This window comes from Artibeus jamaicensis, unplaced genomic scaffold (assembly GCF_021234435.1).
Source record: "Artibeus jamaicensis isolate MK-2021 breed Jamaican fruit bat unplaced genomic scaffold, CSHL_Jam_final contig_525, whole genome shotgun sequence".
In the NCBI taxonomy this organism is placed as follows: domain Eukaryota; kingdom Metazoa; phylum Chordata; class Mammalia; order Chiroptera; family Phyllostomidae; genus Artibeus; species Artibeus jamaicensis.
This window is the reverse complement of record NW_026521874.1, coordinates 3,864,516-3,878,020: the sequence shown is the minus strand read 5'-3', so window position 1 is coordinate 3,878,020 and position 13,505 is coordinate 3,864,516. Positions and strand designations below refer to the sequence as shown.

Sequence of the window (13,505 nt, the reverse complement as noted above, 5' to 3'; positions counted from 1 at the left end):
AGGTACACCTGAGCCCAGAGTTCACCCTGGTCGTGGATGAGAATTAACTGTGAAGCATTTAGAAAGTGCAGGTTCCCAGGCCCCATGCCAAACCTACCAAATCACAGTATCTGAGCTGGGGCCCAGGAAGCTGTATTTTTTAAACCCCTCACTGGGCCACACTCACTGTCTAGGAGACCACGTGGCCCTGAGCACTCGCCATAAACAGTAGTCCTCTTCCTCCTTGTCTTCTTCCTCCTCAACTGTACACCACCAACGTCATTACTCCGGCGGTGACAGGAATCGGAGCAGAGGACAAACAGGAAGTACGTGGGGGCCTCTTACACCAACTGAATTCTGTGCCTCTCCTTCAGGGAGAGGCCATCAGGCCCCCAGATCGAAATGACCAACCGTGGTGGAAGGGGAACAGAAACACAGCAGAACCGAGGGTGACGCACACGTCAGGTGTGTGTGTGTGTGTGAGTGTGTGTGAGTGTGTCTCGCTTCCTCCCCTGGTTCCTAGGTGGCCCTGTAACAGCCTCGTAAAGAAGCTGCTCCAGTAACTGCGGAGGAGGACTGCTCCCACGTTCCCTGCCACGCTACTTCTTCATCTACACTCCAGCCACTCGGCCCCCACACGCCAATAAGATTGCCAGTAATTGAAATTCAAGTGGCAGCCATCTTTGGCCACTAGAGATAATGGATTAAGAAGCAGGATGCTGCCCTGGCTGGTGTGGCTCCGTGGATTGAGCACCGGCCTGCAAACGGAAAGGTCACTGGTTCAGTTCCCAGTATAGGCACCTGTCTGGGTTGCTGGCCAGACCCCCAGTAGGGGGTGCACTAGAGGCAAATACATGTTAATGTTTTTATGCCTTTTTTCCTCCTTCCCTTCCCCTCTGTCTAAAAATAAAATCAATAAAATCTAAAAAAACAAAAACCCCAGGATGCTTCAACAGGCTCGCTTTCCAAAAGGCTTGCTTTCCACATGTGACCAGAGCTCAGCCTCCCCCTTCCTATGAATGAACCGGCAAGCTGGCCAAGTAGCATCATCTGGCTGGTGAATAGGTCTACTTGCTCCTGAGTTCAGAGGTCAGGCTTCAAATAAGCTCAGTTCCCTCGGCTTGGTTCTAAGGTCACAGACAGGCCCCCAGAATCCCACCACCTGGTCATGAAAGGAAGTGGACAGAGTGTAGACGGATCAAACAAATCCGGTACCACTGGTGAAAACAGCCAGTCGAGTGGATGGTGACGGATGGCGGTTCGGTAGCACCTTTGATTTGAAAGACGCCACGTCAGAAATGGCCTCCCGGCACCTAATCAGTTCCAGGAAAGGACCTCGTTCTCGGGGAGCCAAGGTGGGAGATCAAAGCGTTGCTGGCTGGTCATCACTTATCATTAATTACTCGTGGAGTAACCTGACCCAGACCCAGTGCCGCTCCCCACCTCGCATCCTGACGGCCTCAGTGGCCACCCTTGATCTCTCAACCCAACCTGCACGAAACGGAGGGGTGGCCGCCCGCAAACCTGGGAATCAGGAGACCCCGGGCGGCCCGGGCACCCAGTCCTTTACTCACTCCTTCCGCTCTCCTTCACTTTTTAACCCCACGGGCCAGGAAATGCATAAATAGAGCACCCGGCCTCCGCTCCCCCTCCCCTCCGCCACGTTTCATTGAGTTCCTGAGAGCACGGAAACACATCTGGCGACAAAAGCGCCTTACTGCTCGCAGCCGTGTGGCCCCCAGCATGGCAGCGCACCTCTGAGTGCCCGCTGCCACAGCGCCCTGCAGATGAGACGACCCACCTCCTGGCCTCCTTGTAAGGATTAAATAAGATCTGGAAACCGCATCCAAACACTGGTGTGTAACACCGAGGGGAGATAGCCAGGGGATTGTGGCTGTACTGGCAATAATTTATTCTACAACTGCGGTGGTGGTGGTGGTGGATGGTATTATTATCGCTATATTGTTTATACCTTTTTGTGACTCTGAACTAGTGATAATTTACAACATAATGCTATGGGCTCCACTGTGCCCCACCGCCACCAAATTCCTATGTTGGAATCCATGCGCCCCAGTACCTCCGAATGTGACTGTATTTGGAAATATCTTTAAAGACGTAACTAAGTTAAAACCGGGCCATTGGGGCAGGGTGCTACTTCAGTGTGACTGGTGTCATTGTAAGGACACAGACACAGCCAAAGGGAGGACCCTGCGGACACACAGCAGGCTGTGGCAGTCTACAAGCCAAAGACAGGCCTGGGAAGCAATGCACCCGGTCCACTGACACCTGATCTCCGACCCCTGCCCTCTGGCAGTGTGAGAAAATGAATTTCTGTTGTTGAGGCCACACAGTCTGCAATTACCGTCGTGGCAGCCCTCGCAAGCTCAGACAATACACATCGAAGAAGTGATAGGAAACATAAACTAAACGACAAAGGCAAAGACTGGGCTCTCAAGGCTTTCAGCAAAAACACAGACCCTAAGTGTGGGTGAGGACGTGGAGAAGCTGGGACCCTCGGACATAGGGTGGGAGGCGAAATGCACAGCCACCGCGGCCAACCGTCCAGCCGCCCCTTAAAAAGTTAAACATAGAGGCACCGTCTGATCAGCCCAGGCATCCACCCAAAAGACAAACGAAGACACAGGCTCACACTGAAACCTGTACACGCATGTGCATAGCAGCACCATTCACAGTCGCTACAAAATAGAAACAGCTCCAAAGTGCCCATCAACAGCCCTGGCCAGGTAGCTCAGCTGGTTAGAGTGTCATCCTCATATGCCAAGGTTGTGGGTTCAATCCCTGGTCAGGGCACACACAAAAATCAACCAATGAGGCCTAGCTGATGTAGCTAAGTGGATTGAGTGCAGGCCTGTGAACCAAACAATTGCCGGTTCGATTCGCAGTCAGGGCACATGCCTGGGTAGCAGGCCAGGTCCCCAGTGGGGGGCAGGTGAGAGGCAACCACACATTGACGTTTCTCCCTCTCTTTCTCCTTCCCTTCCCTCTCTAAAAATAAATAAATATCAACCAATGAGTGTATAACTAAGTTAAACAACAAATTGATGTTTCTCTCTCTCCCCTTTCCTCTCTCTAACATCCATTTTTTTTAAATGCCCGTCAACAGATGAATGGATACACAGAATGTAACGTGTATCTAATAGAATATGACTTAGCCATAGACAGAAATGAAACACTGATACATGTTCAACTTGGATGAAGCTTAAAAATATTATGCTAAGTGAAAGAAACCAATGACACCAGGGCCGCACACTGTCTGATTCCATTTCTGTGAGTGTCCAGAGCAGGCAAAACCCACAGAGACAGGAAGTAAGTACACCAGCGACGGCTGGGAGAAAGGGCAGCTGCAGAGGTGGAACCACTGCCGAGGGGGCCTCATATTGAGAGTATGAAAATATCCTAAAGTTAGATTGTGGGGATGACTGTGCAACTCCTTCGATATTTCCAATACACCAAAGAATCTCACTGTGCACTCTAACTGGGAGACTGGGAGGTATGCAAAACATATTTGTTTCATTATAAGGTGTTGTGAAAGTAAAACTGGTGCCCCAGAAGGGTTGCTGAATGTCGAAGGTCCTTCCCTCTCCCTCCCCATCACCCTTTCCCGCCGGCCTAAGGGCTCCAGTTTCTCCCACCGGTGCTGACACCAGCCCAGGTGGGGCTTGGGTGCAGACCAGCGCTTATAACAGACCCTCCTTGGGAATCTTAATCTGAAGTAATGGCTACTCCCCCCAGAAGCCAGCTTCCCTGTTTCCAGGCCTTTGAAGGAAAGGGGGGCAGAGGTCTGGTTTGGAAAAAAAAAAGCCTAGCTATGACTGGTGTGCCTCAGTGGGTTGGGTATCGTCCTGCAAACTGAAACGTCACTGGCTCAATTCCCAGTCAGGGCACATGCGTGGGTTGTGGGCCAGGGAGCCAGCTGGGGGCGTGCGAGAGGCAACCAATGGGTGTTTCTCTTGCTCATCGATGTTTCTTTCCCTCTTTCTCTCTCCCTTCCCCTCTAAAAATAAATAAGATATTTTTAAAAACAAAAAACAAAATGCCCGTAAGCCCCCTAGGAGTGGGCCAAGGGTCTCAGGCCCAGAAGCCAGGGCGCACGTGTAGTCCTGGAGTGATTTCGCCTGGGGACGCTCCTGTGGGCCTCTCCGTGAATTCAGAGAGGGCAGGGGGCAGTAGTGAGCTTGTCTCTTTAAAAGCGCACATTCTGCAAACCCTGATCCCGCCCCCCAGGAAGCAGTGAGGCAAAGCCACGGTTTCCCCTGCAGGTTCTGAGCCGCTGTGGGGCCTGGCTAGGTTGCCTCAAGGTGCCGTGTCTGCGAGGACGGTCTGTGGTCTGACAAACGGCATTTCTATTTATCGGCCACGTCGGGGAAAGCCAAACTCGAAAACCCCGTCCGATTCCAAGGACAGGGGGACGGAAGGCAGAAGACGGGGTGGCGAACCCTTTTCCATTCCCTCTGCTACATGAACTGCCCTCCGCCTCCCAGAGCATGAGAACCCCATGCCCTCAGCACCCCAGGAATGGGTGCCCTGCTTCCCAACGGGCCCACATTTAGGGACGTGCCCTAGGGAGATAAACAACAGGGAAAAGAACGGCCTAAAACATCACCGTCTGGTGGAAGCAGAAGTAGAAGGTGAGCCACAAATGGATTTAAATTTTTTTTAATTTTACTTATTATTTTTAGAGAGAGGGGGAGGGAGGGAGAAAGAGAGAAACACTGATGTGTGAGAGATACGTCAATGGGTTGCCTCTCACAGGCCCTCACTGGGGGACCTGGCCCACAACCCAAGCACATGCCCTGACTGGGAATTGAACCGGCAACCTCTCGGTTCATAGGCCAGCATTCAATCCACTGAGCCACACCAGCCAGAGCTAGATTTAAAAAAATTTTTGTAGCCACATTTAAAAAGATAAGAGGAGACAGGTGAAATTAAATTAATAATCTGTCTGTTAAACCCATACGTCAACTAGGATTGCTCAATTTATTTTTTTAGGGCTGACTGATTCAGCAAATAATAAAAATAAAGTAACCCCAATTACACTTCAGAGCAACAGTAAATAATCTTTTTTAGCATAACTATACCCCATGGAACCTACAGGACACACTTATACCAAAAACTCTACTTGTTTATCTGAAATTCAAATTTAAATGAGCATCTTTTAAAAAATCTGGCAACCCTAACTTCAACATGCAATCACATAAAAAATTAAATTAATGAGATATTTTACATTGTTATTTTCTGGGGTAAGTCTTTGAAATCTGCTGTGTATCTGACGCAGCACTGAACTTGAGCTTGCCCTGTTTCAGATACTCGCCCTGGTTCAGGTGCTCAACAGTCACATAGGGCTTGGTGGCTACCATTCTGGACAGCATGGATCTAGAATGTTCCTCTCAGTGTTTCACATAATGACCAAAAAAAAAATCAGAAATTTGCCAAATACGCATCAGTGAGGAGGGTGCTAAGTTACACCTAACATTTGGAGAGCACCAACCACGGGTCGGTCCTTGTCCGAAGGACATTTAATCCTCACAACCACCATTCAAAGAAGATCCCTTTTCACAAATGAGGGAAGGAGGCAAGGTTCTGGGAGCTTATACAGCTTGCCTAAGAAAGCGGGGAAGCCCTGGCCACTTGGCTCAGCTGGTTGGAGCGTTGTCCCTTGCACCAAAAGGTTACAGGTTTGATTCCTGGTCAGGGGACACACCTGGGTTGCTGGTTCAATCCCCAGTCAGCTTGTATAGGGAGACAACCTCTCAAAGTTGCTCTCTCACACTGATGTTTCTTCCCTTCTCTCTAAGGTCAATGAAAACATCCTCAGGTGCAGAGGTTTAGGGAATAAAAAGGTGGCGAAGCTTAGTCTACACAGACTGACAGGAGATGGACGAGCTGCTGCTTATAAATCCCACCCCGGCACAGCCTTCAGAAAAAACACACCGAAACGTTACTGGTTTTCTCTGGACGGTGGGCTCTGAGGTGGGTTGGTTAAAAACCACCCTGCCGATTAAAAGGGTCGGGTCTGCTGTGCGCTAAGCCATCCTTCACATCCGGCCAAGCACCCTAATGAGGGACTTCTCCATTTACAGCCTCAGTGTCTTCATCTGCAAAAGGAGGCCCAAGTGTCTCCTCCACGGGGTTGTCAGGTCTAAATAAGACACCGGATGTAGAGCCCTAGGGCAGCTCGACCTGCTCCCGGTAAGTTCTAGAGACGTCACTGGTATCCCTCCTAGTGCCTTAGTCCTTTCCTGTTTGATAAGAGTTTTTTATGGTGAACACTAATCTAATTTACAAAGATAAAAAAATCACTTTCAAAAGAGAAGAAAACAGCCCAAGAAGCAGCTGGGAAAAAAAGAAAGGAAGGAAAGAATGCAGGGGCTTGAGGGAGGAAGGTGGAGAAAGAAAAAGGGAAAGAAAATTCCTTTAATCAGAGGGAAAGGTGAGGCATCATTCGCAATTTCCTGAGTGACCACCAGGGGTCACTGTCTGCAGTTCCCGCACCAGTGAAAAGGATTCCTTTCAAAAACCAAACTTGCAATGAACAAATCACAAAAGCATCTCAACTGGGACGCCCTCTCCCAGGCATTCCCCCTGGAAAGGTGCCAAAATTCACCTTACAGGAGATGGGAAGGGCCAAGGACAACAGTCTTCCAGCTGCGGACAACCTGCCTCTTACCTTTGGAGTCTTCTTTGGCCAAGTGACTACGGGGACCCCAGTGATAGCCAGACTGGGGTCGTCGTCAGCGTGCTCCTTCAGGACATTCTGTGGCCAAACAAAGGAGCCATATTAGCCCAGGGTAGGGGGAAGGTCTTTCAAGGGGCCTGGAGGCCAAACCTAAGCCGGTGGGCAAACCCCTGAGAGCTGTGTCCCCCCTCCCCCACGGCATCACCACCCACACACTCAAAAGAAACCAAGTCCATGTTACCGATTTGTAAATGTTGTTTACACTCGTCTGGGTCCACGGGTATATCCCCAAAGCCTCCCACAATGGCTAACCTATTGTAAGCTTCCAGTAAATAACTTTAAAAAAAAAAAGCCACGAATTCCCAATGAGAGACTTTCTACAAAATGCCTGACCAGTACGCCTCAGATCCATGAAGGTCAATAAAAAACAGGGGAAGTGTGAGAACGGTCGCCGCCAAAAGCAGCCTAAAGAGACCGGAGAGTAAATGTGATCGGGTGTCCTGGGTGGGGTCCGGGAACAGATAAAGGACATTAGATAACGAGCGGGGAGATGAGCGAGTAACTAGGGACTTCGGTTAATAATAATGTATCAATATTGGTTCATTGATTGTAACAAGTGTAATATACTAATGTAAGATGTTCCTAAGAGAGGAAACTGGCCCTGACTTGGTTGAGCAAAGTCCTCCAAAGCCAAAGGAAGCCAGTTCCATTTCCAGTCAGGATCCGGGCCTGCGCTGCCCAGGGCCCCAGCTGAAGGTGTGCGAGAAGCAACCACACATTGATGTTTCTCTCCCTCTCTTTCTCCCTTCTCCCAGCTCTAAAAACAAATAAACAAAACCTTAAAAAAAAAAAGAGAGAGAGAAGTATGTGTGTGTGTGTGTAGGTATATGGGAACTCTCTGTACTACCTGCTGATTTTTTTCTGCAAATGTAAAACTGTTCAAAATCATAAAGTCTATTAATAGAAAACACTTTTTTAGATGCTCAGGCCACAACAGTAAAGGTGAAATACAATGTACCAAACTTTCTACCGTGTACACATCTCAAAAGAAACACAACAGAAAGGGAACCGAGAATAAGCACATGACTCAACTCTGGAGGGCGCTTCATGCGGGTGGGGCACGGAGGGAGGTTACCAAGAGCTGGGGAGACAGCGGGAACCACCTGAGTCTAGGGGAAGCCATCATTCAGAATTGCCAATTCCTGACGATATACGAGGCCCACCAACTTTTCATCAGTTTCCGTGTTTGAGTATTGCTTTTAAATGCACCACAGACATTGTATTCCTTAGTACGTAGGCCTGGGTGGGCCTCGGAGACCAGAGTTCCCAGACAGGCTTCCTACAGGAAGCCATTCCCCGCCTCGCGATGCCCTCAGTGGCCACCAGGGGGCGGCGTGGGCTCTGCCTTCAGGAAAAGCCTGTTTCCATTTGTCCGTGACAGGCTGTAGGACGGGATAACTCAACTGAAGATTATCTCTGAGAAACAAATAGTGCCGAAGGCAATGTTGCCATTGGCTTCCCGAGGCTCTGCCAGCATTTCTACACTCCCTGGTGCTCTGGGCAGCAGAGACTTGGGAACGTGGGTCCTCACCCCAGCCCAGAGCCCTTCAGGTTACATCCTACAAGTCTTCACTAGGGAAGCCCAGGGCTTTCAAAAGGAGAAAGATCTGGGTCCCCAGGGTCCCTTCTCCTGGAAACTGCCCAGTTTGTGACGGAGTAAGATAAACATGGACCATGGGTGTGGTGGGTCTCTCCCCACGTTGACAATGGGTTCAGGTCCCACTGGCTCTGGGGTGGGGCACTAATAATTAGAATCTCCATCTACACTGTGACTTAAAATGCCACCACTGTGATAATACAGCCCAGGCAGGCATCAAGAATCACCAGCTACAGGCCGGTACAGGGAGAGGAATGTGGCAGGGAGGGGCTCAGGTGGCTGGTCTGGGGAACCTGGCAGTCTGAGCGGTCCCCCTCCCCACAGGGAAGGACCCCTGCAACCGAATGTCAGTGCACCTTGGGTCTCCCAGGGCAGCCCTCTTGTGCCTGCTGGGTTGAACAGTGTCTCTCACAAAGGTATATATTCAAGTCCTGACTCCCAACACCTGTGACAGGTGACATTACTTGGTGAAGTGATGCTGTGACAAGCCAGGGGACGCCAGGAACCACTAGAAGCTGGAAGAGCACGGAAGGACCTTCCCGAGAGCCTTCAGAGGAGCTCAGCCCTGCTGGCACCTCCGTGTCTGACTCCTGGCCTCTGGGACTGTCAGAGAACAGACTCCTGTCGCTGCCATCCCCCAAGCGTGTGGTCATTTGTCACGGCAGTCACAGGACACGAACACACCAGCCTTGCCATAGTGCACCGTCGTTAAAGGCTTATTAGCTCTATGACATGGGCAAGTCGTCATATCTCCCCGAGTCTGTTTCCTTCTCCAAGAAACGGGGTAGTGACGGCACCCACCTGTCCAGGTTGCAGTGAGGACCACAACACACAGAAGCTACCGGGCAAGCGGTAAATGCTCAATGGATGTCGACCAACCCCTTTGGGCTTACACCTTTAGGATAAGCTGCCCCCGTTCTCTGTGGAATTTATCCACTTTACAAGTTCCAAGCACAGGGAAATTAAAGTTTCTTTTGTTGTGAAAGGGTGATTTAAAAACTGGTTTAACTGCCTAACTAGCAGGGATAATAAATTTGATGCAGGGACCCAGAAGTTAATTTTAGGCCAAAAAAAAAATGCTCAGTGGCATGGGTCAACCTAACCATTTTTCAGATCTACAGTTGCCCAGACAACCAGCACCAAGCCCTCTGCCCCCCCGAGGCTCTGCTCTGTTCTCCCGAGGTGGCGCAGGAGTGGAATCCGAGGACACAGTTTGGGGATCACACTAGGAGCTCCTTAGGTGAGAGGCCCATCTCATTCACCCTCCAATCAACCCTCTATACCCTCTCTGTCCTCCTCCCAACCCACCCCATACCCCCCACCCTGCCAAAAGTACGAAACACAGGGCTCACTAATCAAGCCCCAGCAGGAGAGCCTCGGCAACTACTGGTGGCCTGACCGTGCTGGCCAGGCTGAATCCAGTGGGGCCCTGTCTCCAAGTTCTAGGTCATCTCAGGGTGGGAGCCGGGCAGGCTGCAGACCGCCCACGGACCCCGCCCCCGTGTCTGGCTCTGCCTTTGGCTCCGCTGAAGCGAGCAGGGGTGTGAGGATTCTAAAAGGCCCACAGAGCTGCCAGACTGGGCTCTACGACTCTGTTTTTGCAAACAGCCAGAATCAGGAGGGGCAACTTAAATGAGCAGGTGTGTTCCAAGGTCAGGAGCTGATTAACCCCAAGGTCATGGGTTTCACACACTCCAACCTGAACATAAATGGGCCTGTTTTCATTCCACAGTGGCTCGTGTCTGAAATAATAACAGTATCAGCTTAGCTTCCTGACCCTTTAAAGGCCCTGTTCTACTGATATTTTGCTAAATCCAATGAGTCACGTATTCTTACTGTCCCTCTTATTGACACCCCCAAGACCACTGAGCTGATTAATCATGACATGGGGGATTCAGCTGGACCCTAGAACCTGTGGTCTTACAAGATAACACCTGCCATGGCTGGTGTGGCCCAGTGGACTGAACACCGGCCTGCAAACCAAAAGGTTATCGGTTCGATTCTCCATCAGGGCACATGCCTAGGTTGCAGACCAGGTCCCCAGTTGGGGGCGCACAAGGCAACGGATCGATGTTTCTCTCCCACGCTGATATTTCTCTCCCACCCTTTCCCTCTCTGTAAATAAATTAAAAGTCTTAAAAGAAAAGATAACACCTGTTTGGATAATGGACTCTTAATTTAGTGTTATTTTCTATTATACTTGGGCTTTGAGAAATGAACAATAAGATGAATCTTTGTGTGTTAAAACGAAAAGCTAACATCTGAAAACAACGGCCCCTCATTGTCTCTTCCAGCCCCACAATTCCCTCCGGGAATTCCGCTTGTCCCATAACTCCCTGCCGTCCCGTAACACCGCCAATAAGAAAGGCTGTTGTCTACGGTGAGCTGGCATGTCCGCCCCTCAGTGACACTCCGGCAGCCAGGGGAGCGTGGCATCAATGGAAAGAGGGCCTGCACTGATCTTAACAGCCAGCGGCACAATCACCTTGCCAAGTGGTACCGGACAAAGGCCCTCTGCCGCCAATCCCCGTGGTCCCTACCCTTCACGACCTTACAATGCACTGGTGATTGTCAAGCCATTTACGACCGACTGGAGGACTAGACCTACCCCAACGAGCCAGACGCTCTCCCCTTCCCCCCTCAGGAGCCTCCACTCTCCCCGAGTTCTAGTGGAAAGTGTAGGTTCTCTGGGAGAGACAGCAGGCAGGACAGTGCATCTTACTGTGATTCGCTCTGTCCACCAATGAACGTTTGCCAATCCAAGAGGGAAGAGAGAAAAGATGACAGTATTGGGTTGAGCAGGGTGCACCCCCAAAATTCATATGCATTCAAAACCTCAGAGTGTGGTCTTACTGGGAAATAGGGTCTTCGCAGGTGTAATCATGTCAAGGATGACACCCTATGGACCGGGGCAGGCCCTAATCCAATGACTGATGTCCCTATAAGAGGAACAGGCACTCAGAGACACCGAGAAGACGGGTGGCCATGTGAAGATGGAGACAGAGGTGGCAGTGGTGTGGCTGTAAGCCAAGGAACACCAAGGACGACGGTGAGCAGCCGACGAACTGCCGGAGACGAGGAAGGAGCCTTCCCTAAAGACTTCCAGAGCAAGCGCCAATTCTGGACTTCCAGCCTCCAGAACGGACAGAATAAATCTGCCTTGCTTTAAACCAGGCTGGGGCTCTTTGTTACGCGGCCCTGGGGGACTAACACAGACTTCAATCATAAACCTGAAAGACGATGGAGAAAGCTGAGGGCAGGGGGAAAATAGCTTGCAAAGGGCAGGGAGCCGGCCAAAGCCAGTCCAATTCTCCTCCAACGGTCATCTATGAATAGCTAGTCCCTCCCCCAGAACTAAGTGTTCACTACCTCATTGTTTCTCAAAATAATTGAGGGACAGAGGTCCCTGTTATTACCCTCCTTTTACAGTGAGGACACCAGGTTTCAATCCCTTAAGCGCTTCCCAACAGCCAAGGAACCAGGGAAAGGTGAGTGACTTGCCCAAGGCCGCAGGTGAGAAGCTAAGAACAGAAAACAAAACTGGACCCAAGCAAGGTTCCCTTGCATCGCGCTGTCTGGGTTTTCCCTCTCTGTAGAAAGCCAACGTCCTGCACCTCCAGCAGAACAGGTGTCTTAACAGAAGGCAGTCACGGAAGATGCCCCAAGGCCAAATCCCACAGGGTTTCACAAAGATGGGCAAGAGAATGTCTTTCTTAGGCTCTTCGGAGAGAGTCCACATCTTTCTTTTCCTAAAGCAAATGAAGCAGGACAGTCCTTTTGGACTGGATCTAAGTCCAGTTTTCAGGGTCCCAAGGAGCGACCTGGCACTTGCTGAAACCAGCATCACCGGGGCTCTCCCATCAGCACGGCTGCAAGGGCGAACTCAGCTGTCGAAAAGTTCTGCCCATGAAAAAGAAGCCAGACTTACAGAAAGAGACACACAAAAAGAAAGCTTTGTCTTGCAAAGCAAGTTGCAAGACAGTATGATCTAATTTTTTTTAAAATTATGATTTGTTTGTATACACAGGGGTGAGAGGAAAGCTCCAGAAGTATAGTCACCAGGTGATTAACAAGACGTCACCTCTGGGGTGTGAGCACTGAGCAGGGGTGCCTATCTAGCCTCTCGCCTAGAATGTTAAATTTTGTTTTACAATGATCATGTAACACTACCACCCTTAAGACCTTTCTGTAGAAGAAATACCCAGAATAGGTAAACCCACAGAGAGAGAAAGCAGGCCTGAGGGAGGGGGACAGGGCTCTGCCGTCCCTGTCCATGGGGACAGGGCTCTGTCTGGGGCGACGACAAAGGCTGGAACTGGGTAGAAGTGGTGGCCGCCCAATCCTGTGACTAAGGTGCGTGACACCATTTTACCACAGTAAAGGGGTCCCTCCTGGGGCATCTCACCTGGCGACCTAGTAGGCAAAATGAATGAGCGACGATAAATGTTCACGTGTATTTCACCCCAATTCTAAAAACACATTACAGTCTCTGTTCTCCAAGAACCCGTCTTCAGCTGGACTCTTAAAAGTGTTTTCCTTTCCTGAAAAGGAGCTGTGCGGTTTCCCCGATCCTGTCACGCATCGCACATCAGCAGGGAGTCGCATTGGAGGCCCCAGCGGAACAAAATTAACTGATTTGTGTCAATTAGCACCAAACGTCTACTCTGGAGAAACGCCAAAACCACTCTGACCTGTAACAGGCAGCTGCCCCTTGCCTGGTCCCCGCCTGCCTCTTTGTTCAGCAGCCACCTGCATGCCTGTCATCCTGTGTGTAGTTTTGGAGTTTTATCAAACGACTTCAAACGCACTTCCTCACTTGGCCTTTGGGGCATTCGAGTGGCAGACAACGTCAGAGGCCTCATTTCCACGACATAAATGAGAAATATCAGCTCGGAGGAGTTGAACGACAAGCCCAAGTCACACAGCCACAGCCTGAGGAGCAGCTGTCGGACCGAAGTCACTGGACTCTGAGTCCAGTGTCCTTCCTGCTGCGTCCCCCGAAGCCGGCCGGACGGCGAGAGAAAAGCTTGAGCAGAGAACGCTTAAGGAGGCGCCACGTCCCTCCCTGGTCCTCTCAACCTCCAACCACGACTCACCAAAGTCTCTGATAAAGGTCCGCAGAAGTTTAAAGCAAAAAATAAAAAGAATCGCCCTGACTGGTGTAGCTCAGTG

The 13,505-nt window shown here is 50.5% G+C and overlaps 1 protein-coding gene across 11 annotated transcripts in view; it reads right to left on the bottom strand.

Annotated features, from left to right (window-relative positions):
• The window catches only part of KDM2B (lysine demethylase 2B), a 124,095-nt gene that overhangs the window by 36,698 nt on the left and 73,892 nt on the right, over window positions 1–13,505 (bottom strand). For all 11 annotated transcript variants that reach the window (XM_037144407.2, XM_037144414.2, XM_037144416.2 and 8 more), the window contains one exon: window positions 6,668–6,754. In XM_037144407.2, coding sequence (XP_037000302.2) covers window positions 6,668–6,754 — 87 coding nt within the window. The remainder of the gene's footprint in view (window positions 1–6,667; window positions 6,755–13,505) is intronic.